The sequence below is a fragment of the Myodes glareolus genome, chromosome 13, assembly GCF_982192425.1.
Source record: "Myodes glareolus chromosome 13, mMyoGla1.1, whole genome shotgun sequence".
NCBI classification, from domain to species: domain Eukaryota; kingdom Metazoa; phylum Chordata; class Mammalia; order Rodentia; family Cricetidae; genus Myodes; species Myodes glareolus.
The window spans coordinates 77,664,714-77,691,669 of NC_142038.1; the positions used below are offsets into that span (position 1 = coordinate 77,664,714).

At 39.0% G+C, this 26,956-nt stretch overlaps 1 protein-coding gene across 1 annotated transcript in view; it reads left to right on the plus strand.

The window, feature by feature from the left end:
- The window catches only part of LOC146891851 (uncharacterized), a 102,104-nt gene that overhangs the window by 41,384 nt on the left and 33,764 nt on the right, over positions 1 to 26,956 (plus strand). The window contains 2 exon segments of the mRNA XM_085676507.2: positions 148 to 262; positions 975 to 1,148. Of these exon segments, the coding sequence (XP_085532633.2) occupies positions 148 to 262; positions 975 to 1,148 (289 nt within the window).

Consider the following 26,956-nt stretch of genomic DNA (forward strand, 5'->3'; position numbering starts at 1 on the left):
CTTGAGTAGAAAAAGAAAGAAATGAGGAAATTCCAAGTGCTGCTCTTATATTGGGAGGAAATGAATTACATACTATGTAGTAGTTATAATATAATGTACTTTGACATAGTATTCTGTGATTTCCTAAAATATCCTTTCAATTTATAGGACTTCACTGTACTACGCATGTTTTTATAATCACTCAGATGTGGTAGCACTGTTAATCGGAAAGAACTGTAATGTTAATGTCCAGGATGACAAAGGATACACACCCTTGATTAAGGTATCTTTTGACTAGCAGTTTTATTATGAAATAGATTTTGTCTTGTCCTTGTTTCATTTCCGTTGCTGTGATAAAACACAGACCCATTGAGGGAAGCAAATGTTTCTTTGGCTTACAATTCCACATCACAGTCCACCATTGAGGAAGACCAAAGCAGGAGCTCAAAATTGGAACCTGAAGGCAAGAACTGAAATTGAGACCATGGGGAAGGTTGGTTTTCCATGGCTCGCTCAACTTGCTTTCTTGTACAACTCTGGACCCTTTTCCCAGCCCTGCCAACCCCCAAGTAATTTGAGCCCCCACATCATTCTATATCAAAAAAATGCTCAAAGCCTTGCCAATAGTGCAATCTGATAAAAGCAACTCTTCCAGTAAGTATCCCTTTATTCATTTCCTGGAGTCTGTTTCAAATTAGCAAAACCACAACAAACAAACAAACAACTCTCCCTTTCCAACAATAACCAAATAGCACAGATCTAAATGCTTAGACTATCTAGGTCTGGTGGCACACCCTTGAATTTCTAATACTTGAAAACCAAGGCAAGAAGATTGAATTAAGGCAAGTCTGGGGCATTTAAGAGACCCTGACTTAAAAGCAAACCTAACAATTTGCATAACCTAAACAATTTGAGTTCTAAGCGTAACCATTCAATACAATTGTAGTAGTGTTTATTTTGACTTCCTTGTCTATTTCCTTGTACAATACCCACAGGTGACAGAGCAGAACAACCTGAAATGTGTTTCCATATTATTGAAGCACAGTGCTGATCCACACATGAAAGATTTCAGTGGGAATACCGCCCTTCACTATATTGTCTATAGTGGAAACAAAACAATTGTCAGTAAACTACTTGAGCACAAAGCAGATATTAATGCCAAAACAGAGGTGAAGTATTTTTTAACTTTATTCTGAACTTGCTTCCAACAATTACACTAAGATCCATTTTCTACATGCCAAAACTCAAGCATTCTCACTGAATCTGTTAAGATTACAACATTTTCCCACAGATATGGTTTTCATATTTTTGGTAGTTGGTGAAAAAGAACACAGCACACACATCTCATCTCAAATTGTGCTTCATTTTACAACTCAAAAAATAATAAATTTAACCTTATACACAAATCACATACACACAAACAATAAAAACAAATAATTTTTAAAGATAAATGCTTTTTAAAATAAATAGCTGTTACAGCAAGGAGGGTATTAGGGTGATTTGTCTTTCAGAGATTAAGCAGGAGGTGCAAATGGAAAGGATCCGTTCAGACCACAACGGAAGAATAGTATGCTGTACCAGGATTGAGTTTGTTAATAATCTGAATTTACTAGTGATTGTATGTTAATTTAGGTAACTTCACATTAATGTTTACTATTTTGAAAACTATTGACTTAGTTTAATTTTTATTATCAATGAAACTTATAATCACTTTTAGTACTTCCACTCTTTTTATATATTTTCTTTTAAAAAGCTTTGTTTAACATAAATACATTTAAGCAGTCATCTTATCTCTTTGATCACACATTGCTGCAAAGTGGCTTTTGAATAGTCAAATACATTAGATTATCTATCATAACAATTAAATGCTATAATCATATGGTATACTTTTGTTCCAATCCTATCTGAATTGTTTTGATGTTGTCTTAGTGAACTGTGTACCCAAACTCCTGAAACAGCTAATATGGTTAGGAACAATTATCGATGATGAGTACAAAGAACTAATACTCAAGTTTTATGGCTTTGCTGGGATCCCATTCGCAGTGACCATTGGACATGGTTCTTGAAGAACAGGTCCACACAACAATGGTGAAGTTCAACATGGAAGCAGGGAAAATCTGAAGATTCTGCTTCAGGAATCTTGAGCTTAGCCGCAGATGCAAAAGAATGAGGATGGAGCAACTGCATTCCCCTCCTTTGAGTTTTGGAATGGGATGTGACTCAGTGTCACAGAGCAATATTTGCTGATGGTTTGGCATCTACTAGCAAACAGGTAAGTAACAAAATCAGTAACATGTATGGTGTCAAAAATATGGTGACTTATGGGAGTGCTGGCACTGCGATGGATGCTTAAAGGTTATGGTTGGTTCATGTCTCACTAAGGACATCTCTTGGGAGGAGCATCAAACTCATAGTTAAGTGTTGAAACACAGTTTAAAGTTATTCATAAATAAATGCCTAATGCAATTTATAATAGGAATGCAAGAATAGAGAATTCAGAGAATTTTTACAAATGTTTTTATATGAATATTGAAATAATTATCACTTTCTAACTACATCACAGAGACGTTCCACTTGAGGAAGAGTCATAATCAGTGCTCAAAACATCTGCACAGATTAATTCAGGTAAGGTTTTTTCATACTACATTCCTCTAAGTCACTGATTCTCAACTGTGGATTATGACCTTTTTGGAGTTCAAATGCCCTTTTTATGGTCACCCAAGACTATCCTGCATATTGGAATTTACATTACAATTCATATAAGTAGTAAAATTACAGTTATAAAGTAGCAACAAAGAATGTTATTGCTGGGATCAGTGCAACATGAAGAACTATATTAAAAGGTGGCAGCATTAGGAGGGTCGAGAACTGTTGCTGTAAGTGGTTTACCTTAAGTAAATACATTGTAAAGAAGAGTAAAAAGTTTAACTCCCCCAGAATGAAGTATGTAAATACAGTGTAAATGCAGAGATAATTTCTAAGAAATTTCAGATAATAGACATATTGTCTAAAAAATATGGGTTTCTTTATTTTGGGGCCCTGACATATGGGCTATCAATGCACAAAAAGAAGGGTTCTAAGCTTGCACATTGTATGTATCCTCTATACATTACAGCACATTTGGCTTGTAATGAAATCTTTCCAGCCCATTCTCTTACAGTCTGTATAACAAATACTTTATATGTTGTATCTACATATTATTGCATAGTTCACTAAAATTTAGGTACATCACAAGATAATATATAATGTTCAATCATTTTCATTAATTTCTTGCTTAATATCGAACTAGATCATCTTTCTAAAATTTCTGTTTAGATAGTTTTCCATAACTTCTCATGGTTATCTTTATGCATCCCTCATTTAAAGGCGATTCTGTCATCATAATATATCACAATAGATTCTCTAAAGATGATTAAAGACAACCTTTGCATTTTCTTTTTCTCTCTTTTTGTTTTTGGCAGTACTAAGGTTTGAAAATGGGGCTTTGTGAGCATTCTAGTCAAGCACTCTCCATTCTAATCATACTTCTAGCCCCTCATTTCCTATTGTTTATGAATATTACAGGATATGCTTATCCATGGTTTCCATGTTCCAAAGCATGATTTCCACAGCAATTCCTTACACTAAAAGGAAAATGAACAAATGACCCTGTTCTGTGGCACACAGCATCAACTGTCCTGTCCTCCCCCACTGGACAACACTGCTCTGTGACACACAGCCCCAGCTGTCCTGTCCTCCCCAACTGGACAACACTGCTCTGTGACACAGAGCACCAACTGCCCTGCCCTCTCCCACTGGACACACTGCTTTGTGACACAGAGCACCAACTGCCCTATCTTCCTCCACTGACCCTGCTCTGTGACACATAGGACTGTCCTGTCCTCCTCCACTGAGTCTCTGTCACTTCTGTTAACAATGAAACTATGAGTTGTGCTTCAAGCAGCTGTCATCACAGCCTGATCTTGGAAATCACACCAGGGAGCAAAATCTGTAAATGAATCTAAATTGCCCTCTTCCCTTAGTGATGAGATGAGCAGAGTCAGAATTGCAACAACATGGGGGAGATTCTTTTCGTGATTTCTGCATGAAAATTGTTGGATTTTATTTGTGTACATGAGGACTGAATCAAGAAGTCCCACATGCCCAGCATGTGCTTTGTCACTAAACCACAGTCCCAGTACATTCATTTGAAGGATTCAAGTACTTTATCTTGGTCATGGGATATGCTAAGAAGTTCCCACTTGGTTTTCACATATGTTAAATGAGGTGAAATAAAGAATTCTTTTATATCATCTAAGGAGAGTCAATTGAAAGTATTTAGTGATAACTTGAGTAAATGAATAGTTTTAGGCACGTAAAGATACCTTCATATCACACAGTAGTCCTGCAGGAGCTTGCTGATCTGTCTCCAGAGTTACTGCTTTTCTTCTCTCTCACTGTACATGTAGCACAGGGAACACAACTGTGAACTAAGATGTTTTTCCAATACTTCTAGTCATGGTAGGTGATGGGAGCTGATCCTAAACTTCCTTACACTATTCAGAACAGAAAGAGCAGAACTAGAGCTCAGGAGCCTCTTAGCATCTTTTCCAGAAGTGCATGTGTGGCTAAGGTTGTATGAGAACCCTGAGCTTTGCTGTGCTCATAAATGGGATCTTTTGCAAAGATCTTTGTCTCTGGTCTCTTTCTGTACTATGTATTATGCCATGCTGCAAAGGAGAGTCACCATAAATGCATCTATCTTGTAGACAACCTTTCTGTCCAAAAAGAACAATTTCAGTTGACCAAGTAAAGAAAAATTATTGGAATATTAGCAAAATAAATGCCTTTTAAAACTCTTCCTAGGACCACCAGTCAATACCACCACCATCACTTCCACCTCCACCATTACCACCACCATCACCACATCCACCATCACCACCACTACCACCTCCACCACCAACATCACTACCACCTCCACCACCTCCACCACCTCTGTCTCTAAGGACCACAGAATATCCATTTCTTTTGAAATATATGGTAAATATATATACGCAACAAATAGGACTTCCGAATTATCTATTTGACTCTTGAAATGGTCACTTGGCAGAAAATTACCTTTCACTGAGATGTGTCCTTCACACCATCATTCTAGAATTACCCAGAATCTTTGGTGTTTGGGTAGTCCATGACAGATAATTTTCTTCCACATTTTAGATGGAGCTTTTAAAGTGACTACACAAGCAGTTCTGTTCTTTTTGCATTTTAAAACTTGTGCTGAATTCTGTTCATGTTTAGCTATGAAGCAGGTTTTACTTACAGAGTCATATGTCACAAACAATGGAATACATTCTTAAGGCTGAAAAGTTCTTTTCATTATCCATCTACATATAATATGTTTAGCCATTATTTCCAAAGTAATAGCTCTCTGTTTGAAGATGAGAGTTTAGTGCTTGTCACTCTCATTGCTGTCTAACTAACTCTCCTTACCTATTCAAAACCTTAATTTATTTAAAAACTTTGTGTGTATTATTCTGTACCCAAGAATGTGGTAACTGAGGTGTACAGTAGAGGGCATCATATCTTGTCAAGTTACAGAAGTTAATGAGTTGTCTCACTTGGGTGCTGTGAGCCATCTTGAAATGAAGTGGAGTCCTCTGCAAGAACAGCAAGCTGTCTTCGCTACTGAGCCATTGCTCCAGCATCATATTCAAAACCTTCTGTGGAGTCCACGTTATCTTGATCTTCATAGGGAGGTGATAACCTCAGTCATTTGCTTGTCTTATCTGGCAGAAGACTTAAGATGGTACTGTTCTTAGTTACCACATCAAATTGGTGTAGGAAGTCCTTCTGTATTTCTGTTAACTTTATTGGTTAAATAAAGAGATTGTCTTGGCCTTTTGATAGGCAGCCCTTAGGTGAATGGAGCAGACAGAACAGAATGCTGGGAAGAAGGCAGTGTGGCAGATGCCATGGCTCTTCTCTCCAAGACGTCCGGACACTGGTTAGACTCATGCCGGTAAGCCACAGTCAAGTGGTGATATAGATTATTAGAAATGGGTTGAATCAATATGTGAGAGTTAGCCAATAAGAGGCTAGAACTAATGGGCCAGGCAGTGTTTAAATGAATACAGTTTCTGTGCAATTATTTTGGGTGTAAGCTAGCTGGGCGGCGGGACGCAGCCTGCTCTCATTACTACTGCATCAAGTAATAGAAAGACACTAGAGTTACTTTCTCTCATACGAGAAATTTATGAGATGGTTCTTTATATTTTATTCAGCATCTTTGCTGATGTCGTGGTAGACCTCATACCTGTCCCGCGTTATTGTCTCGCCCGTAAGAATGACGTGGGACACTTAGGATCCTTTTGTAGAAAAGCTTTAATGCATCTTGAGAGAGAGAGCATAAGCTTCCAAAGCGGAGACCCAGAATGAGGGAACCCATCCCTTATATAGGAAACAGTCCTCGCTTCAGACGTGTCACTCTTGGATTGGTCCGCTGCCCATTATCCCAGATGATGCCTCGGGAGTAGGCAGGGACAGCAGTGGGAAGTTACCAAGCACATGTGCGTTATCTTGTTCACCTGGCAGTGAAACCGGATGCCAGCGCCATCTTGTAATGGAGTATGTGGTTGCAGTCCTCCACATCTCCCCCTCTTTTACTTCTTTGCAGAAAGGCAACTCCCTCAGAAGGCAAAGATAGAGGTCGCATTTCCCAAAGCGGAAACATTATAATGGGCTTGCACAGAATCTGCCCCTAGGTTTATGACATCTGGAACTTATCTGGCCTGCCCTCTGTCATTTTTTTGGGAAAGGGAATATGTGGCAGGAAACCCTTATGCAGGGCGACATATCTCTCAGAGAGGGCCATTCTCTGTGTGATGTTCTTTAGCTCGATAACCTTTAGGGCTAGCTAAGCCAAGCATTTTACCCTGTGCAATGGACCATTGTCCTAGGGGTGTAGGAGCTGGTTGGCATAAACCTTACTGCTTTAACATAGATAGCCACATGTCAGTAGAGGTTCCATGTTTTAGGGCAGCCAGTGTTTGTGCAATAACCATTTTGTCCCTACGACTTTGGGATTTGAGTTAGCAGACCATCCAGAGGAGAAACATTATTTCATAGTATAGGGCTGCTCCAAACATTCCCATCCCCACCCGTTTTTTGAAGTAGGAGATGAAGGACACGACCTAGGACTGGAATCCTTCGGCTAAGCTTATAAATCATTTCTAGGAAGGTAGGGGAGCCCCAGAGTCTTATTGGTTGTAAAAAACCGAGGAAACACCGCCATTCTATGGCTGACTGGTGTCGGCTTCGGGAAGGCTGAGAGTATCCCCCATTGCTGCTCCATCATAACCGTTGTCATCCATCCACAAAATGGCAGGAGGAACAGAAGCCAAATCTTTAGGCGAGTCTGCATGTTGTGGGTCATTTTTTACCATTTGGGTCAGTCTCTCTGGCACCCAGAATGGGTTTTCCTGATCCTGTGGGAACATACAAACAGCTCCCCTGGATCTCAATAGAATGGAATTCGGGCCTTTCCATTCATTAGAAAGCACATTTTTTCATTTAACCAAATCCTTGGGCCGTTGTGGATCTGAACAATGTTGTGTTGTCGCATTTTGGCCATTATCATCCAAATTTAAAAAATTTATAGTGAACAGAGCCATGGCAATGGCCATTTTTGGCGTCGGGGGCAACTCCTTCATTATTTCCCCTTTTTGTTTAAGTAAAAAAGGTGTATTTGTTCATTAATGGCTCAAGTCATGTAACAAGCGTCATCTTTTTGATTTCTTTTTAATGACAAAAATGGGTGTATTCCATGGAGAGGTGGATGGTTCTATGTGTCCCAGAACCAATTGTTCATTAACTGGCTGATTTACTGCTTTTAATTTTTTAGAGGTAAGTGGCCATTGGGGAACCCATATTGGGGTCTCTGTTTTTTATGGTATGGGCCGTGCTGCCCCAGTGGCGCCTATGAAAAACCCAAGCTCTGTTTGTTGATATTAGGTTTAGGATTTATTGGCTCCCGTATTCCTTGCTTGGAGTGACCCAAGCCCTTTCCTGGCCTATGGCCCATTTTTATCATTATATCTTGGGCCTGAGATGAATATATATTAGATAAGGTCAATCCCATACCCTGCATCATGTCTCTTTCCCATAAGTTGACTGGCAGGGGGAGGACATATGGTGTAAAATATCCTGACTGCCCTTCATCTGTTTTCCAGGTTAATCTGGTGGAGCTAATGGTGGGGTTTGCACTGTAGCCCAAGCCCTGTAGGGCATGAGACAACTCGGTAACGGGCCAGGACTGTGGCCACCAGCACGATGAGATAATATTTTTGTCTGCGCCGGTGTCCAAAATGCCTTCGAAGCATTTACCATTAACCCAAAGGGGCAGTTTGGGTCGATCTTGAAGGCTAACAACCAAGTAGGCCGAATCTTGTCCTGTTGACCCCATTAATTTATTTTTTGGCCTCTGGTGGATGTCTGCCGGGAGAAACAGTAACTGAGCTATCCTGTCTCCTTTATTGATGGAAAAAACTCCATTAGGGCAAGAGCATAGGGCTTGTATTTTAGCAGTGTGCTGATTATCAACAAGGCCTGGGTCGACAATTAGTCCCTGTAAGGTAAGCGAGCCATGCCCTAAAAGCAGGCCCATGCTTCCAGGGGGTAGGGGCTTAGGCAGCTGCATAGGGACGGGCTGTATCCCCATTTGGGGCATCAATAGGAAGTCGGTGGAGGCAGGAATGACGCGGGACACTTAGGATCCTTCTGCAGAAAAGCTTTAATGTGTCTTGAGAAAGAGAGCATAAGCTTCCAAAGCGGAGACCCAGAATGAGGGAACCCATCCCTTATATAGGAAACAGTCCTCGCTTCAGACATGTCACTCTTGGATTGGTCCGCTGCCCTTTATCCCAGATGATGCCTCGGGAGTAGGCAGGGACAGCAGTGGGAAGCTACCAAGCACATGTGCGTTATCTTGTTCACCTGGCGGTGAAACCAGATGCCAACGCCATCTTGTAATGGAGTATGTTGTTGCGGTCCTCCACACATACCTTTGCAGATAGGTACCTACTTCCCTTTGCACCCACAAGTAGTCTGTTTTGTACAGTAGTGAATTCTATGAATACAAGTATATTCTTTGGATTTAAGAGTCAAACCATATCTTGACTCTTCATCATCTGTGTAAAGGTTTTATCTTTAATGTCAACTGGAAAAAGATGTTGAAGTAAAGGGCTATTCCTCTTCATGATGTTCATGCTCACATCAATTGGCCATGTGAGGAGTTAAGAGAAGTAGGAAAATTGAGGTCTTTACATGAATTAGTTTTCAGTCCTCATTGATTGATTACTTCCAAAGTCAAGGAAAATTATGTGACCCAATTAAATGGAGCTATGTATCAATATAAATTTGTTTCACATTATGAAATTCCCAATATACTGCAAATTAAATGATCCCAAAGGTATATAACAACTAATACCCAAGGTGGAGATTCATAATTTTCTGATACTTGCAACATTTCAAGGCTACATCTTGCAAAAATCACATGTTAGGGTTTACTTGGTATTCTAAGTGAGTACAGCATTAAAAACAATTCCCCTTGTTGTTGTTCATTCACTTTTGTTGCTATCCTAAGTCAGTTAGCAGTTGTATAAAATAAACACAAAGACCTAAAAAAATGTAATTTTTTTTTGCTGTTGGTGTGTGCACATATATGTGTATGTTATAGTGAAGAGCTAAAGTTTCAAATTTTTGTTATTTCTTCTACATGAAGATATATGGTAAGGACAGCAGTTATCAATCATAATCATCTGCTGAAGAATGGATTCAACGTTGTTTTGCCAGGAGTTTGCACATGACTTTAGTTCCAGAATTCAGGAGGAAAAGACTTACATGGTGAACATACTAGATTTCAGGACAGTTGGGCTACATAGTGAGATCTTGTATCATATAGGGATTCAAAAATAGAGGATTTAGAACACTTAACAAATGTTTTCTATATAAACAGTAAATCAGTGACAACTTTTAACTTTTGTCACAACCTAGGAACATCTTTCAAAGAACCAGAACAGAGAAGTAAGAAGCATATCAGGTTTAATGAAGGTCAAACTTTTATAGTGAAATACTCGATCTGTTCCTTTCTACCCTAAATAAAATAAATAGGGATAAAATTTTTAGCACTTCTAAATAGTCAAGGAAATCAAGTATAAATGCAGTTATTTTCTTTTAAAATTTGTTTACTAATATTCAGGAAAATCAAACTTAATAAAATTATTTTAAAACACTTTCAACTATGAAAATATACTGTCAAATATGTGACATATTTGATTTTGACACTGATAAATGTGTTGTGTTCATGTAAATGAGACTATGGGGACCTACATAATCATACTGTAGCAATTTGCAATGCTAGAAAAAATGGATTTTTCTTTCAATTTTTATAACAAATGCTTTGTCCTTTTGTAATGCCTATAATTAAAAATTTGTGTGTTACTAAAATGCAATTATGTCACAAACAAAACTTAATAACCAATACCTTTCATTAATGTCTTACCTAATGTGGTAGTGCAAAACATCTGGGTTTTTAAATTACTTGGCAATTTCTCACTTGAGACAGTTTTCACTAGCTCTGTTAAGGTTATCTTTATTGACTATGCCCTTAACTTTACAGAAGCTTCCCATTTCATGAGTTCCCATTTATCTACTGTTTCTCTAAGTGTATGTGATAATGGTATTATATTTAGGAAGTGGTCTCTTGGGCCCATGCTTTGAAGGCTACTTCACACTTTCTCTAATCTCAGGTTCAGTGTGGTCAGATTTATACTGGTGTCTTTAATACATTTGGACTTGACTTTTGTATATGGGGATAATTATGAATCTATTTGCATTCTTCTGCATGATGGCATCCAGTTATGCCAGTACCATTTATTGAAGATGTTTTCCTTTTTCTATTGAATGATTTTAGCTTCTTTGTCTAAAATTGGGTGTTCATAGATGTGTAGATTAATATCCAGGTCTTTGATTTGATTCCATTGTTCTACTTGTCTATATTTATGCCAATACCAAGCTGTTTTCATTACTGTAGAGCTTGATGTCAGGGATGGTGATGCCTCCAGAAGTTTCTTTATTGTACAGAATTGTTTTGGCTATTTTTTTTTTTCAATATGAAATTCAGTATTGTTGTTTAAAGGTCTGTTGAGAATTGTGTTGGGATTTTGATGGGGATTGCATGGAATCTGTAGATTATTTTTTGTAGTATTGTCATTTTTACTATGTTGGTACTTCCTATCCAAGAGCATGGGAGTTATTTTCATTTTCTGATAGCCTTCTTCTGATCGATCTTCTTTCTTTTCTTTTCTTTTCTTTTCTTTTCTTTTCCTTTCTTTCTTTCTTTCCTTTCTTTCTTTCTTTCTTTCTTTCTTTCTTTCTTTCTTTCTTTCTTTCTTTCTTTCTTAACAATTTCCACCTCTTCCCCACCTCCCTTTTCCCTCCCCCTCACCACCTACCCCTCACCACTTCCCCCTCCTCTCTAGTCTTAAGAGCAGTCAGGGTTCCCTGCCCCTTGGCTACATCCCCGGCTGTCACGCCAGTGTAGCAGAAATGCTGACTGGACGGCCTGTTGCCATAGGATTGGGGTCTGTGCTCCGTGGAGTTGTTGCCCCAGGCTGTCCCTTGGCAATCAGCTGTGGTTATGATGCCACCTGAAGTTGCAACCTGCACTGACTAGACCTTGCTGTCTTTGGCACCGATATGTCTGTCCTTTTCTTGTCTTTCTGTGATTCTTGCATATTACCAACAGATTAGACTATTCCAGGCAGTTATGAATACAAACAAGACTGCTGAGGACATTTTGAGCTCTGCCCCACCATTCATTAAAGCCTTAAAAGAAGTAGCCAGTTCTGGGAATTGGGGGGTCATCATTAGGATAATTCCTTAATGATGTGGAGCAAAAGGAGTTAATCTTACTAGGAAAAACCTTAGAAGCCTTCTACAGGAAAACAGTATTAGGCATTTGGCTGGGAAATAAGTGCAGTTGCAAACAGAAGGCCTATGAAGCCTTTCTTGTGGACAGAAAAAGACCTAACCTAAGCTGACAACATCTGAGCCTGAGAATTAAGAAGGGAGGAGAGTTAGCGATGTGGAGTGGGTTTCAGAAAGGTTCGAGACCATATCTTTGAAATTTTCTAGCAGAAAATTTACCCAGGAAGATAGTGGCCTTCTTCTTTCCCACCCAGGATAGTCTGAGCACAAGGTCACTTAGCTCAAACCAGCCAGCCACCTGGTACAGGCTGATAAAGATGGTGTAGCTCAAGGGCAATGGCCTCTCTGATAGCAAGAAAAAGAGTTTATTTAACAAAATATGAGAGAGCAAAAGTCCTTGTACCCATGCCAAAGCATCTTCAAAGATTCTCTTTGTAAACTGTTTTATGCTGTTCTTTTCTATTCTATGATCTGATGATGTATGCCTTTGCCAAGTTTTCTGATTGTAAAAGAATATAAAATCTTGCACTGAAAAACGTAAAATTACAGCAGCATATTCAACCACATTGAATGTGTCTGTCTGCCATTTGTCCCGCCGATTCCTGAATTCTCCTGAGCCTTTGCCCTGATTCTCCCATGGTCTGAGTGGCTCCCCTGAGCCAGTCCGTGGCACCCCCATCCATACAGGTCTTTAAAAGTGAACATCCAAACAAACCAGGCTCCCGCAACGTCAGACCATGCAGTAGAATTAAATCCCAATGCCATTGTCCTTGGCTTCTTAGTCAGCCTTCATTGCCAGCCACGTTCAGAGTGTCCATTTTGATCATATGCTCCATCGCTCCCAGTCCAGCTGGCCTTGGTGAGCTCCAATTAGATCAGTCCCACCGTCTCAGTGGGTGGACGCACCCCTTGTGATCCTGACTTCCTTGCTCACATTCTCCCTTCTTCTGCTCCTCATTTGGACCTAGGGAGCTAAGTTCAGTGCTCCAATGTGGGACTCTGTCTCTATCTCCATCCATCGCCCGATGAAGGTTCTATGGTGATATGCAAAATATCATCAGTATGGTTATACGATGAGGCCAATTCATTCACCCTCTTCTCTGCTGCCCAGGGAACAATCTGGGGATCTCTCCTTGGACCTGGGACTGCCTCTAGAATCAAGTCTCTTACAAACCCTAAAATGGCTCCCTTAGTTGAGATATTTACTTCCCTGCTCCCATATCATTCCTTCCTCCATCCTACCCATCCCATTCCCCAAACTATCCCGAATCTGCCCCTTCTCCCTTCTCTCTACCCATCTCCCCTTACATCCACCCCAACCCTGCAACCCACACCCCCTGTGCCCCTGAATTTGCCTGGCAATCTTGTCTACTTCCAATATCCAGGAGGATAACTATACGATTTTCTTCAGGTTCACTTTCTTATTTAGCTTCTCTAGGATCACGAATTATAGGCTCAAAGACCTTTAATTATGGTTAGAATCCACTTATGAGTGAGTACATACCATATTCCTCTTTTTAGGTCTGGGTTACCTCACTCAGTAAAGTGTTTTCTATTTCCATCCATTTGCATGCAAAATTCAAGATGTCATTGTTTCTTACCACTGAGTAAAACTCTAATGTGTATATGTTCCACACCTTTTTAACCATTCTTCTATTGAGGGGCACCCAGGTTGTTTCCAGGTTCTGGCTATTACAAATAGTGCAGCTATGAACAGTTGAACAAATGCTTTTGTAGTATGATAGGGCATCTCTTGGGTATATTCCCAAGAGTGGAATTGCTGAGTCCTGAGGTAGGTTGACTCCCAGTTTCCTGAGAAACCTCCACACTGATTTCCACAGTGACTGCACAAATTTGCATTCCCACCAACAATGAATTAGTGTTCCCCCTCACTCCACATTTTCTCCAGCATCTAAATCTGTGCCGTTTTATAGGTGAATTAAGTCCATTGATAATAAGTGATATTAATGACCAGCGGTTGTTGACTCTGGTTATTTTCCTTTTTTTTGGGGGGGGGTAATAGAGTGTGTGTGCTTCCCTTCTTTGAGTTTTGCTTGTGAAGAGTCTCTAGATGTCTGAGATATTATAGGCAGTGTTGGCAATGTTGGATTCCTTTGGTTGTGATTTTCCTTCTAATATTTTCTGTAAGGCTGGATTTGTGGCTACGTATTCTTTAAATTTTGTTTTTATCCTGAAATATTTTGTTTGCTCCATTGAGAGTGAATGATAGCTTGTCTGGGGATAGTAATCTGGGCTTGCATCGATGGTCTCTTAGTTTCTGTAGTACCTCTATCCAGGACCTTCTGGCTTTCATGGTTTCCATAGAGAAGTCCGGTGTAAGTCTGATTGGTTTACCTTTATAAGTTACATGACCTTTTTCCTTTGCAGCTCTTAATATTCTTTCCTTAATCTGAACGTTTTGTGTTTTGATTATTATATGGTGAGGGAATGTTATTTTTTGATCCAGTCTATTCGGTGTTCTGTATGCTTCTTGAACCTTCATAGGGATATCGTTCTTTAGGTTGAGAAAGTTTTCTTCTATAATTTTGTTGAATATATTTTCTGGGCCTTTCATCTGCAATTCTCCTTCTTCTACCCCAATTATTCTTAGCTTTGTTTTTTTTTTTATTGTGTCCCAGATTTCCTGAATGTTTTATGATGAGAATTTGTTGGATTTGCTGTTTTCTTTGGTCAGAGCATTTATTTTCTCTATGGTGTATAATCTGCGATTCGGTCTTCTATCTCTTGTATTCTATTGGTTATGCTTGTTTCTGAAGTCTCTGTTCGTTTACCTAGATTTTTCATATCCAGCCGGCCCTCGGTTTGTGTTTTCTTCATTGCCTCCATTTCAGTTTTCAATTCTTGAACTGTTTTCATTACCTGTTTGATTGTTTTTTCTTGGTTTCCCAGGGTTTCATTTACAGATTTACTCATTTCTTCAAACTTTTTGTTATACTTCTCTTCGATTTCTTTTTGACAGATTTTCCCCTTCTATTTAAGTTCCTCTATTATTTTCATATAGCTTCCCTTAGAGTCGATTTCTTCTATTTCTTATGGAGTAGGGTGTTCAATTCTTCTAGTTTCATGATCCCTGAATTCTGGTGATGGCATGTTGCCTTTCAGGTTGTTGGAGGAATTCTTGTATTGGCACCTGCCCATCTCTTCCGTCAAATGGAGCCAGGAGAGTCTTAGTTCAGTATTTGCTGTTACTGACTCTCTGGGTGGATCTCCTCAGTGCAGGGGCAGAAACTGTTCCTGTCCCTCTAGATGGTACTTCTCAGTACCCTCTGGATGGAACTCTTAAGCACAGAGAGAGGAATAGCCCTCTGGATGGAATTCATCAGCACCCTCTGGGTGGAACTCCTCAGCACTGAAATAGGGACAGCCCTCTGGATGGAACTCCTCAGCACTGCAATAGGGGTAGCTGGTATTCCAAGGACACAGGAGACAAAAGGGTGACCGTGGGGGCAGGTAAAGTCTGGTGGAACACCGAAGACCCTGCCACAGAAGCTGAGGGGGGCTGTGCTCTAGATCTTCTTCCTTCAAAGACTTAAAGTTCTTGTTAATGGATCTTTCATTTCTTTGGTTAGTGTTACCCCAGGATATTTTTTGTTATTTATGTTTATTATGAATACTGATGTTTCTCTGATTTTTTCTCAGCTTCTCTATCATTTGTATATAAGATGGCCATTGATTTTTTTGAGTTATCTTGTATATTGCCACATTACTGAAAGTATTTATCAGGTGTAGGAGGCCCCTGGTAGAGATTTTTGGCATTCCTTATATGCTATCATATCATCTGCAAATAGCAAAAGTTTAAGACAGTCTATAGAATGGGGAAAGGTCTTCAGTAACCCCACAACGGAAAGAGGACTGAGATACAAAATATATGAGGAAATCAAGAAATTAAACATTAAAATTCCAAATAATCCAATTAAAAATGAGTTATAGATCTAAACGGAGAATTCCCAACAGATGAATTTCAAATGGCCAAAAGACATTTAGGGAAATGTTTAGTATTCTCAGCCATCAGGAAATGCAAATCAAAAGGACTCTGAGATACCATGTTACAACAGTCAGAGTGATGAGGAGAGTTGGACAAATGACATCATTATGTATTCCAAAGTATTAGCTGCATCTCTACAGAGTCTAGAGAGACTCTGTGACAGTAGAAGGAACACTGTAGATTTTGTTCTTTGAGCAACTGTCATCACAGAGTTTTTTGTACCTAACTTGCTATGGCAACCACACAAGGGAGTAAATCCAAATGACCTTCTTCTCTTAGGAGATAACATGAAAATAGTTGGTATTATGGTAATACATGTAAGGTTCTTGTATCATGCTATTGTGAATTTTGTTGTTCTTTGCATTTATAGTGATGAGGACTTGCTGAGAGCTATCACATGATTTACTTAAGCTTTACCATTGAGCCACAATCCCATTTAGTAGTGGTACAAATCCCCTTAATGAGTCATGGTGAATGTTAAGAAGATCCAATAAGTTTTTCTTGGGACAAGAAAATAGACAAGAAACTTTCATTTATGGAAAAAAAAGTTGGTGTACAGCTTTCTTGAGCTTTTTTTCTTGAGCATGTTTTTCTTGAGCTAATTCCTAATTTAGGTATATAATCAGGTGTTTATAAGTTTGTGGGTTAATATCCAGGTCTTCTGTTTGATTCCATAGGTCGACTTCTCAGTTCTTATGCCAATACCAAGCTGTTTTCAATACTGTAGCTCTGTAATAGAGTTTGAAGTCAGGGATGGTAATGCCTCCAGAAGTTCCTTTATTGTATAAGATTGTTTTGGCTATCCTGGGTTTTTTGTTTTTCCATATAAACTTGATCATTTTTCTCTCAAGGTCTGTGAAGAAGTTTGATGGGATTTTGATGGGGATTGCATTGAATCTATAGATTGCTTTTGCCATTTTTACTATGTTGATTCTCCCAATCCAAGAGCAGGGGAGGTCTTTCCATTTTCTGGTATCCTCCTCAATTTCTTTCTTCAAAGACTTAAAGTTCTTGTCAAATAGGTCTTTCACTTCCTTGGTTAGAGTAACCCCAAGATATTTTATGCTGTTTGTGGCTATCATGAAAGGTGATATTTCTCTGATTTCCCTCTCTGCTTCATTATCCTTTGTGTATAGGAGGGCAAACGATTTTTTGGAGTTGATCTTGTATCCTGCCACATTACTAAAGGTGTTTATCAACTGTAGAAGATTTTGGTAGAGTTTTTGGGGTCACTTATATACACTATCCTATTGTCTGCAAGTAACGAAAGTTTAACTTAATCCTTTTCAATTCGAATCCCCTTGATTTCCTTATGTTGTCTTATTGCTATTGCTAGAACTTCAAGCACTATATTGAAGAGGTATGGAGAGAGTGGACAGCCTTGTCGTGTTCCTGATTTTAGTGGAAAGGCTTTGAGTTTCTCTCCATTTAATTTGCTGTTAACTGTTGGCTCGCTGTATATTGCTTTTATTATATTTAGGTATGATCCTTGTATCCCCAGTCTCTCCAACACCTATATCATAAATGGGTGTTGAATTTTGTCAAATGCATTTTCAGCATCCAATGAAATGATCATATGGTTTTTTTTCTTTCAGTTTATTTATATGATGGATTACATTGATAGATTTGCATATGTTGAACAAGCCCTGCATCTCTGGGATGAAGCCTACTTGATCATAATGGATAATTTTTCTAATGTGTTCTTGGATTCGGTTTGCCACTATTTTATTGAGAATTTTCGTGTCGATGTTCATGAGTGAGATTGATCTGTAATTCTCTTTCTTGGTTGTGTCTTTGTGTGGTTTTGGTGTCAGGGTAACTGTAGCTTCATAAAAGGAGTTTGACAATGACTCTTCTGTTTCTATATTGTGGAATACATTAAGGAGTATAGGTATTAGCTCTTCTTGGAAGTTCTGGTAGAATTCTGCATTGAAACCATCTGGTCCTGGGCTTTTTTTGGCAGGGAGATTTTTGATAACAGCTTCTAATTCTTTGCGACTAACAAGTCTATTTAGATTGTTCACCTGTTCTTGGTTCAAATTTGGTATATGGTACTTATCTAAAAAAATGTCCATTTCTTTTACATTGTCCAACTTTGTGGCATATAAACTTTCATAGTAAGATCTAATGATTCTCTGAATTTCCTCTGTGTCTGTGGTTATGTCCCCCTTTTTATTTCTGATCTTATTAATTTGCATGTTCTCTATCTACTGCTTGATTAGTTTGGATAGGGGTTTGTCTATCTTGTTGATTTTCTCTAAGAACCAGCTTTTTGTTTCATTGATTCTTTGGATTGTTTTCTGTGTTTCTATTTTGTTGATTTCAGCCCTCAGTTTGATTATTTCCAGTCTTCTAGACCTCCTGGGTGACTCAGCTTCTTTTTTTTTCTAGAGCTTTCAAGTGTTCTGTTAAGTCTCCAATGTGTGCTTTCTCCGTTTTCTTTAATTGGGCACTTAGTGCTATGAACTTTCCTCTTAGCACTGCTTTCATATTGTCCCATACGTTTGAGTATGTTGTGTCTTTATTTTCATTAAATTCAAGGGAGATTTTAATTTCTTTCTTTATTTCTTCCTTGACCCAGGGGTGATTTAGTAGTTGACTGTTCAACTTCCATGAGTTTGTTGGTTTTTTGGGGGTAGCACTGTTGTTGAATTCTAACTGTAATCCATGGTGATCTGACAAGACACAGGTGGTTACTAATATTTTTTTGTATCTGTGGAAGTTTGCTTTGTTACCGATTATGTGCTCAATTTACAAGAAGGTTCCATGAGCTGCAGAGAAGAAGGTATATTCTTTCCTATTTGGGTGTAGTGTTCTATAGATGTCTGTTAAGTCCATTTGATTCAATTCCTCCAATAATTCTCTTATTTCTCTGTTAGGTTTCTGTCTGATTGACCTGTCCATTGGAGAGAGAGGTGTGTTGACGTCTCCTACTATTAGTGTGTGTGGCTTGATGATTGACTTGAGTTCTAGAAGTGTTTCTTTTACATACATGGGTGCCTTTGTATTAGGGGCATAGATATCCAGGATTGAGACTTCTTCCTGATGAATTGTTCCTGTTATGAGTATGAAATGTCCATCTCCATCTCTTCTGATTGCTTTTAGTTTGAAGTCGATTTTGTTAGATATTAGAATGGCCACACCCGCTTGTTTCTTAGGTCCGTTTGCTTGAAAAACCTTTTCCCAACCCTTTACTCTGAGTAGGTGTCTGTCTTTGTGTTTGAGGTGTGTTTTTGTAAACAGCAGAATGTTGGATCCTGTTTTCGTATCCAATCTCTAAGTCTTTGCATTTTTATAGTTGAGTTGATTCCACTGATATTAAGTGATATTAATGACCAGTGGTTGTTGACTCCGGTCATTTTTTTTTGGGTAGTAGAGTGTATGTGTTTTCATTCTTTGAGCTGTGCTTGTGAAGGGTCTCTAGATGTCTGAGTTATTGTAGGCAGTGTTGGCAATGTTGGATTTCTTGGGTTGTGATTTTCCTTCTAATATTCTCTGTAAGGCTGGATTTGTAGCTATGTATTGTTTAAATTTGTTTTTATCCTGGAATATTTTGTTTTCTCCGTTGATAGTGAACAATAGCTTGGCTGGGTATAGTAGTCTGGGCTTGTATCTATGGTCTCTTAGTTTCTGTAGTACCTCTATCCAGGACCTTCTGGCTTTCATGGTTTCCATAGAGAAATCTGGTGTAAGTCGGATGGGTTTACCTTTATAAGTTACTTGACCCTTTTTCTTTGCAGCTCTTAATATCCTTTCTTTAATCTAAATGGTTTGTGTTTTGATTATTATATGGTGAGGTAATGTTTTTTCTGATCCAGTCTATTCGGTGTTCTGTATGCTTCTTCAACCTTCATAGGAATATCGTTCTTTAGGTTGGGAAAGTTTTTTTTTCTATAATTTTGTTGGATATATTTTCTGGGCCTTTGATCTGCAATTATTCTTCTTCTTCTACCCCTATTATTCTTAGATTTGTTTTTTTTATTATGTCCCAGATTTCCTGAATGTTTTGTGATGAGAATTTTTTGGATTTTCTGTTTTCTTTGATCAGAGCGTTTATTTTCTCTATGATGTCTTCATAATCTAAGATTCGTTCTTCTATCTCTTGTATTCTATTTTTTTTGCTTGTTCCTGAAAGCTCTGTTTGTTTACCCAGATTTTCCACATCCAGCCAGCCCTTGGTTTGTGTTTTCTTCATTGCCTCCATTTCAGTTTTCAATTCTTGAACTGATTCCATTGCCTGTTTGATTGTTTTTTTTTCTTGGTTTCCCAAGGTATCTTTTACGAATTTACTCATTTCTTCAAACTTTTTATTTTATTTCTCTTCTTTTTCTTTACTCATTTCTTCAATCTCTTTGTTATATTTCTCTTCTATTTTTTTAAGTGAGTTATTCATATCCTGTTTAAGAGACTCTATTGCTTTCATAATGACACTGTTTTCCTTTTCTTCCCGAATAGGGTGTTTAAGTCCTTCTTTCATAAGATCACTGGGATCTGGTGTTTTCATGTTGTTTTTCAGGTTGTTGGACGAATTCTTGCCTTGGCGCCTGCCTATCTCTTCCTTCAGATGCTCTCCAATGGCTCTTCCCTCCACTCTGTCTTCTGGTACAGGATTAGTGCCCCTTGCTGGCCAGGAATCACTTTGCCTGCAGTCCTACCTTTCTGCAGGCAGGCTATTAAAACAAAGGAACTCCCTCCCATTTGCACTCACTGCCCCATCCCATCAGTGCCCACAAAGGCTGAATTGGAGGATTTTCCCTCAAAAAAGGGAGAGAGGAAGGGAAGGGGTTCCTGGCTGAAAGCGTGGATGGGGTAGGAGGAGAGAGGTTTTAGCTGGGGGAAGCAGCCCCTTCAGAATACCCAGAGAGATAAGGGTGGCCGGAAAATTGTATGTTCCCTTACCGGGCTTGTGTGGTGGATCAGGAACACACTTACCCCTCCATTGTATCTTCTGCTACAGGATCGGTGCCACTTGCTGGTCAGAAATCTCCCTGCCTGCAGTCTTACCTTGCTGTGGCAAGCTATTAAAACAAAGGAACTCCCTCCCATTTTCACTCATATAAACTTTTCTTAAATTTTGTGGTGGATAAATCATTTCTCAAAGGTAGAGACATCTGAGTTAAATGACACACCATCAAATGGACCTAACTGACATCTATAGACCATCCTATCCAAACACTTTAGAATATACATTATTCTTAGCTATGCATGGAATATACACAAACTTATGGAGACTGAATAACACACTAGTATATGTCTTGTTTTAATCAGGGAGTAAATTATTCCCCTGTCTTCAACATGAAAAAAAAACTGTAAGGAAACCATTCACTAATCATAGTTAACCATGGAAGTACAAATTAATTTTTTGTAACTGCCTAATGTAAGATATATTTGGAAATCAAGAAAACAAAGAATTAAGAGCATTCGGTAAATGTTTTTCATGTGAATTTTAATTATTAATTAGTACCTTCCGCTGCTTCAGCAAATAGTCGCTGGAGCACGAGCCCACAGTGCTGCGGGAGTGCCTTCCGCTCCATCAGCCAATAGCTGCTGAAATACCAGCCCACTGGGATGTGGTATATTTCTCTTTTAAAAAGAGCCGCAAGTGTCGGCTCGGGCCTCTTGGTTCTGGTGCTTGGTTCCAGCTCCTGCTCCTGGCTCCTGCTCCAGTGACTAGGCTCCCTTCCTGACAGTTTATGGTATCTGTAAGTTTTACCCCCCAAAGTAAATACCCCTTTAAAACATAACTGGTGTGGGATTAATTCGCTATTATTTGGCGCCCGAACCTGGGCCCTTTTTTCCACCTCGTGGCGCGGGCCTAGCAGCCTGAGCACACACAGCACCTTTGCGGCCCCACGGCCTTTTCAGTAAAGCCTGCACTGGATCCCAGCTTCGTTCAATAGAATCAGGCCGGGGACTTTCCTGCTTCTGCAAACACAGCGGAAGTCGGGCAAGTGGCAACTCTACCCCCACTCAGGCAGTGTATTCCCTGCAGCCCTGGCTGAGTTTGGCTTGTGCTGCTAGCCTGAAAGTAACCTCTGGATTTGAGTGTATATATATTTCAGAATCTTTCCGGGTTGGCGCCATTGCCACATGGATTCAGGTGTGCCCCCACCACTTACTGGCAGGCAAGGGTCATTACAGGTAAGATTTTTCTTTTCCATTGAAAACAAATAAATAAATACAATTTCTTTTGATTGAACATGTCAGAAAATATTACTATCCAAAAATTCAATGGCCTTTTTAATTGCGCCATGGAGGATATCCTCCATGAGGTTTCTGATATTCCTCTTACTTGGTTATTTCTGGGACTTGTTGCTTTTCTGGTGTTTGGATATTTTATAAGGACGATGCAGTCCTTCAAGATTGAACCAGCAATGCTGAGGGCAGAGATTAAAACCTTAAGGACAATTCAGACTGACACCAACCTCCTCAAAAAAGAGTTTGGAGTTTTCAAGCAGGAGACTAGATCAGAGTTTGGAGTTTTCAGGCAGGAGACTAGATCAGAGTTTGGAGTTCTCAAGGAGGAGACTAGATCTTTGTCTGATATGACTCAGTTGACTGACCAAAATATCAAGAAGGTACAGTCTGATATTGCTTCTTTAGAAGGAAGCTTCACTGCTCTGGAGGAGGGGACAACCAAAATGACTTGTAACCTCCAGTCCATGACTGTAAGTGCGGAAACATTAGCTGAAAAGATTATAACCATTGAATGTGAAAATCGGACTTTATCAAAAGGGTATGAATTGACAGTATTTCCATACAAGAAGGCACAGTACATGCCATGAGGATTATGTCCAAGGAGGATATGGTATCTCTAACGGACAAGCTCCATGCCTTAGAATTATCAATGAAGGCGATTGTGTCCAAGGAGGAAATGGTATCTCTGACGGACAAGCTCCATGCCTTAGAATCATTAATGAAGGCTTTGGAGCATAATACTGGACAGGAGATTCAGGACTTACAGAAGGCAATGGTGAGCAGATTTACTAAGATTGAGGAAATCATAGACGCTGATGAACAGGAGCAAAAGGTAGAAAGGCAGCATTCACCTCAAAAAACTCTCAGTCTACATAGAGTTATACCTGCCTTTCCAGTAATAACATCAGAAAAGATAACCAGCTCCAAAAACCCTAAGGTCATTAAAGAACATACATGGGAGCCTATACGTATGAATGATCTGAAAGAATTTAAACAAGCAATTGTGAATTATGGACTACATTCATCCTTTGTTAGGGAGATGTTAAAATCCTGGGCTCTGAGCAGCAGGGCCACCTCTCAAGATTGGAATCAATTAACGTCAGCTGTCCTTGAGAATGGACCTTTATGGCATTTCAAATGCCTATTCAAGCAAGAGGCCAGACTTTTACAACAACAAGAATCAGTGAAAGGAATTGAGGTTTCTCTAGATCAAATTCTAGGGGAAGAACTTTACTCTGATCCTCAGGAGCAAGCTCTTTATGATGAAAACATTTTATCCATATGTGCCACAGCAGCTCTAAGGGCCTGAGACAGGGTTCAAGACTCAGGTCAGAGAGTAGAATCATATATCAGGGTCAAACAGGGTCAGAGAGAACCCTTTAGTGACTTTTTACAATGACTAACTAAGGCTGTACAAATAGGGATACCTGATCCATAAGCAAGAAATATAGTAATTGAGTCTTTGGCTTATGAGAATGCCAATGTAGAATGCAAAAGGATCCTGGGGCCTTTAAAGATCAGATCAGTGCCTTTGGATGAATGGGTTTTACATACAATGAATGTTGATACATTTGATTATGGCAATGAAACATGGGTGCAAGAAGCAATTTCCAAAGGTAAAAGTTTACATCAGATTACAAAATGCTTTCATTGTGGCAAAATGGGACACATGAAAAGGGACTGCAGACAATGGAATTCCAGGAATAATGCCTCTTCTAGGAATAACAGGAATAGGAGGACTCCGCCTTCAGGTTTATGTAGGAGATGTGGAAAGGGAAGGCATTGGACGAATGAGTGTAGGTCAACAAGAGATAAACAGGGCAACCCATTGCCATCGGGAAACTCAATAGAGGGCCTCTCGAAGGAATCCCATGGCAAATGTGGTCCAGTCATTTCCGCTCACTGCAGAGAACATGACTCTTTAGGGAAATTAGAATGCCCCATGCCTGCTGTTAAAAGCAATAATGGCCTGAAGGATGAGTTAAATGTGGTGAATGAATCAAGAAATCTAAGAGGACAAAGTAAACGTATATATTCTGGCAGACTTCTATAAATGAACAAAGACCAAAACTAAGAGTGTGTATAAATGGCAAATTTATTACTGGCTTACTGAACACAGGTGCGGATGTAAGTATCATTACTCCAGAATCTTGGCTTCCACATTGGCCTCTTCAGGAGGTAGATATTCAGTTCTTAGGAATTGGAACCCTATCTCGAGTAAGACAAAGCATGAGATGGGTCAATTGTATAGGTCCAGATGGACAAATAGGAAAACTAAGGCCACATGTAGCAAATATTGCAGTGAATTTATGGGGCCGTGACCTATTGCAGCAATGGAATACCCAAATTAACATTCCTGCTGCTTCCAGAGCCTATATATCTGAGGACAATATTAAAAGATATTACAGATGGTGGAAACCAGCCATTAGAGCCATACAAGAACACAACACAATTGATGGCCCTTCAGAGGTACCAACAGCCATGCCTCTACAATGGTTGACTGAGAAACCAATATGGACTAAACAGTGGCCTTTAGCTGAGGAAAAGTTACAGGCTTCAGAACAGCTGGTACAAGAGCAATTAGATGCTGGACATATAGAAGAATCTACCAGCCCTTGGAACTCTCCTGTATTTGTTGTTAAGAAAAAATCTGGTAAATGGAGAATGGTGACAGATCTTAGAGCTATCAACAAGGTTATTCAACCTATGGGCCCTCTGCAATCTGGAATTCCTCTGCCCTCCCTGTTACCAAAGGGATGGCCTCTTATAGTTATTGATCTGAAAGATTGTTTCTTCACTATACCATTACAAGAAAAAGATAGAAAAAAGTTTGCCTTCACAGTGCCTACTTATAATAACTCTCAGCCTGCAAGGAGGTACCAGTGGACCGTCCTTCCACAGGGAATGTTAAACTCTCCCATCCTGTGCAAATATCTTGTAAGCCAATCATTGAAAATTATACACAAACAATCTCCTAAGTCCATAATATACCACTATATGGATGATATCCTGATATCTGATCAAAACAAAGACACCTTAGAAAGGCTGTTTGATGAAGTAAAAATAGTATTACCTAAATGGGGATTGCAAATTGCTCCTGAAAAAATTCAGAGAGGAGATTCTGTTAATTATTTAGGTTATAAAATAGGTTTACAAAGAATTAAGACTCAAAAGGCACAAATCAGGAGAGACTGGTTACGAACTCCTAATGACTTTCAAAGATTATTAGGAGACATTTCCAGTCTCTGACCAGCTGTTGGGATAACACCTGATCTAATAATTCATTTAAAAAAACCTTAGATGGTGACAAAGATTTCAATAGTCCCAGAGAATTAACAAATGAAGCATAAAAGGAACTGACAATGGCTGAGGAAAAATTACAGGAGGCACATGTAGATAGGGTGGATCCAAATCTTAGTTGCATTCTAGTCATATTGCCTTCCAGAATGTCTCCTACGGGAATTTTAATGCAGATGGAAGATACTATTTTAGAATGGATCTTTTTACCACACAAAACAAGTAAAAAATTAAAAACTTATGTGGAAAAAGTCTCTGAATTGAGTATAAAAGGAAAATTGAGACTTTGTCAATTAGCAGGTATAGACCCAGCAGAAATTATAGTGCCTTTCACTGTTGATGAGATAAAAAAGTTGTGGGAAGACAATGAACCATGGCAAAGAGCTTGTGCTAATTTTTTGGGAGAAATCAATAACAATTACCCAAAAAGCAAGAGAACGTCTTAGATCCTCCCTCGAATTGTCCATGATGCTCCAATAACCAGAGCCCATATATTTATACCGATGCTAATAAATCAGGGAAAGCAGGTTACAAATCATAAGAATTGAGTAAAGTGGAACAAAGTCCTTATGATTCTGTCCAGAAGGCAGAATTATATGTCATCCTTATGGTGCTTAGGGATCTTAAAGAACCTCTTAATATAATTACTGACTCACAATATGCAGAAAGAGTTATTTTGTATATTGAAACTGCTGAATTTATACCTGATGATACATAACTGACCTCATTTTTTACATAGGTAGAAGACATGATCAGGAACAGGCTCTGCCCTATGTATATAATGCATATCCGATCCCATACAGGTCTGCCAGATCCTCTAGCACAAAGTAATGCAGATATTGATCAATTATTGATTGGTAGTGTGCTGCAGTCATCTGAATTTAATAAAAAAACATCATGTCAACAGCAAAGGCTTGAAAAAAGAGTTTTCTATTACATGGCAACAATCTAAGGAGATTGTAAAGAAATGTCCTACTTGCTCTTTTTATAACCAAACACCATTGCCTGCAGGGACTAATCCAAAGGGTATTAAAAGGGATGAAATTTGGCAAATGGATATGTTTCACTTTTCAGAATTTGGCAAATTAAAATATGTACATCACACCATTGACAAGTACTCAGGTTTCCAATGGGCAACTGCTTTAAGCTCAGAAAAAACTGATTCAGTAATCACTCATTTATTAGAAGTTATGGCCATCATTGGTATACCTACACAGATAATGACGGATAATGGTCCAGCTTATGTTTCTAGGAAAATGACACAATTTTTTGCTTATTATAATATTAAGCATATTACAGGTATACCATACAATCCTAGAGGTCAAGCAGTTATAGAAAGTTCAAATCGAACTATAAAAGATATGTTGAACAAACAGAAAGGGGTGGAATATACCCCCAGGAATAGGTTACATAATGCTTTATTAACCTTGAATTTTCTCAAAGCTAATGAGAAGGGGACAACGACTGCAGAAAGACATTGGATATTGGAAAAGTCTGTTGAATTAAATCAAT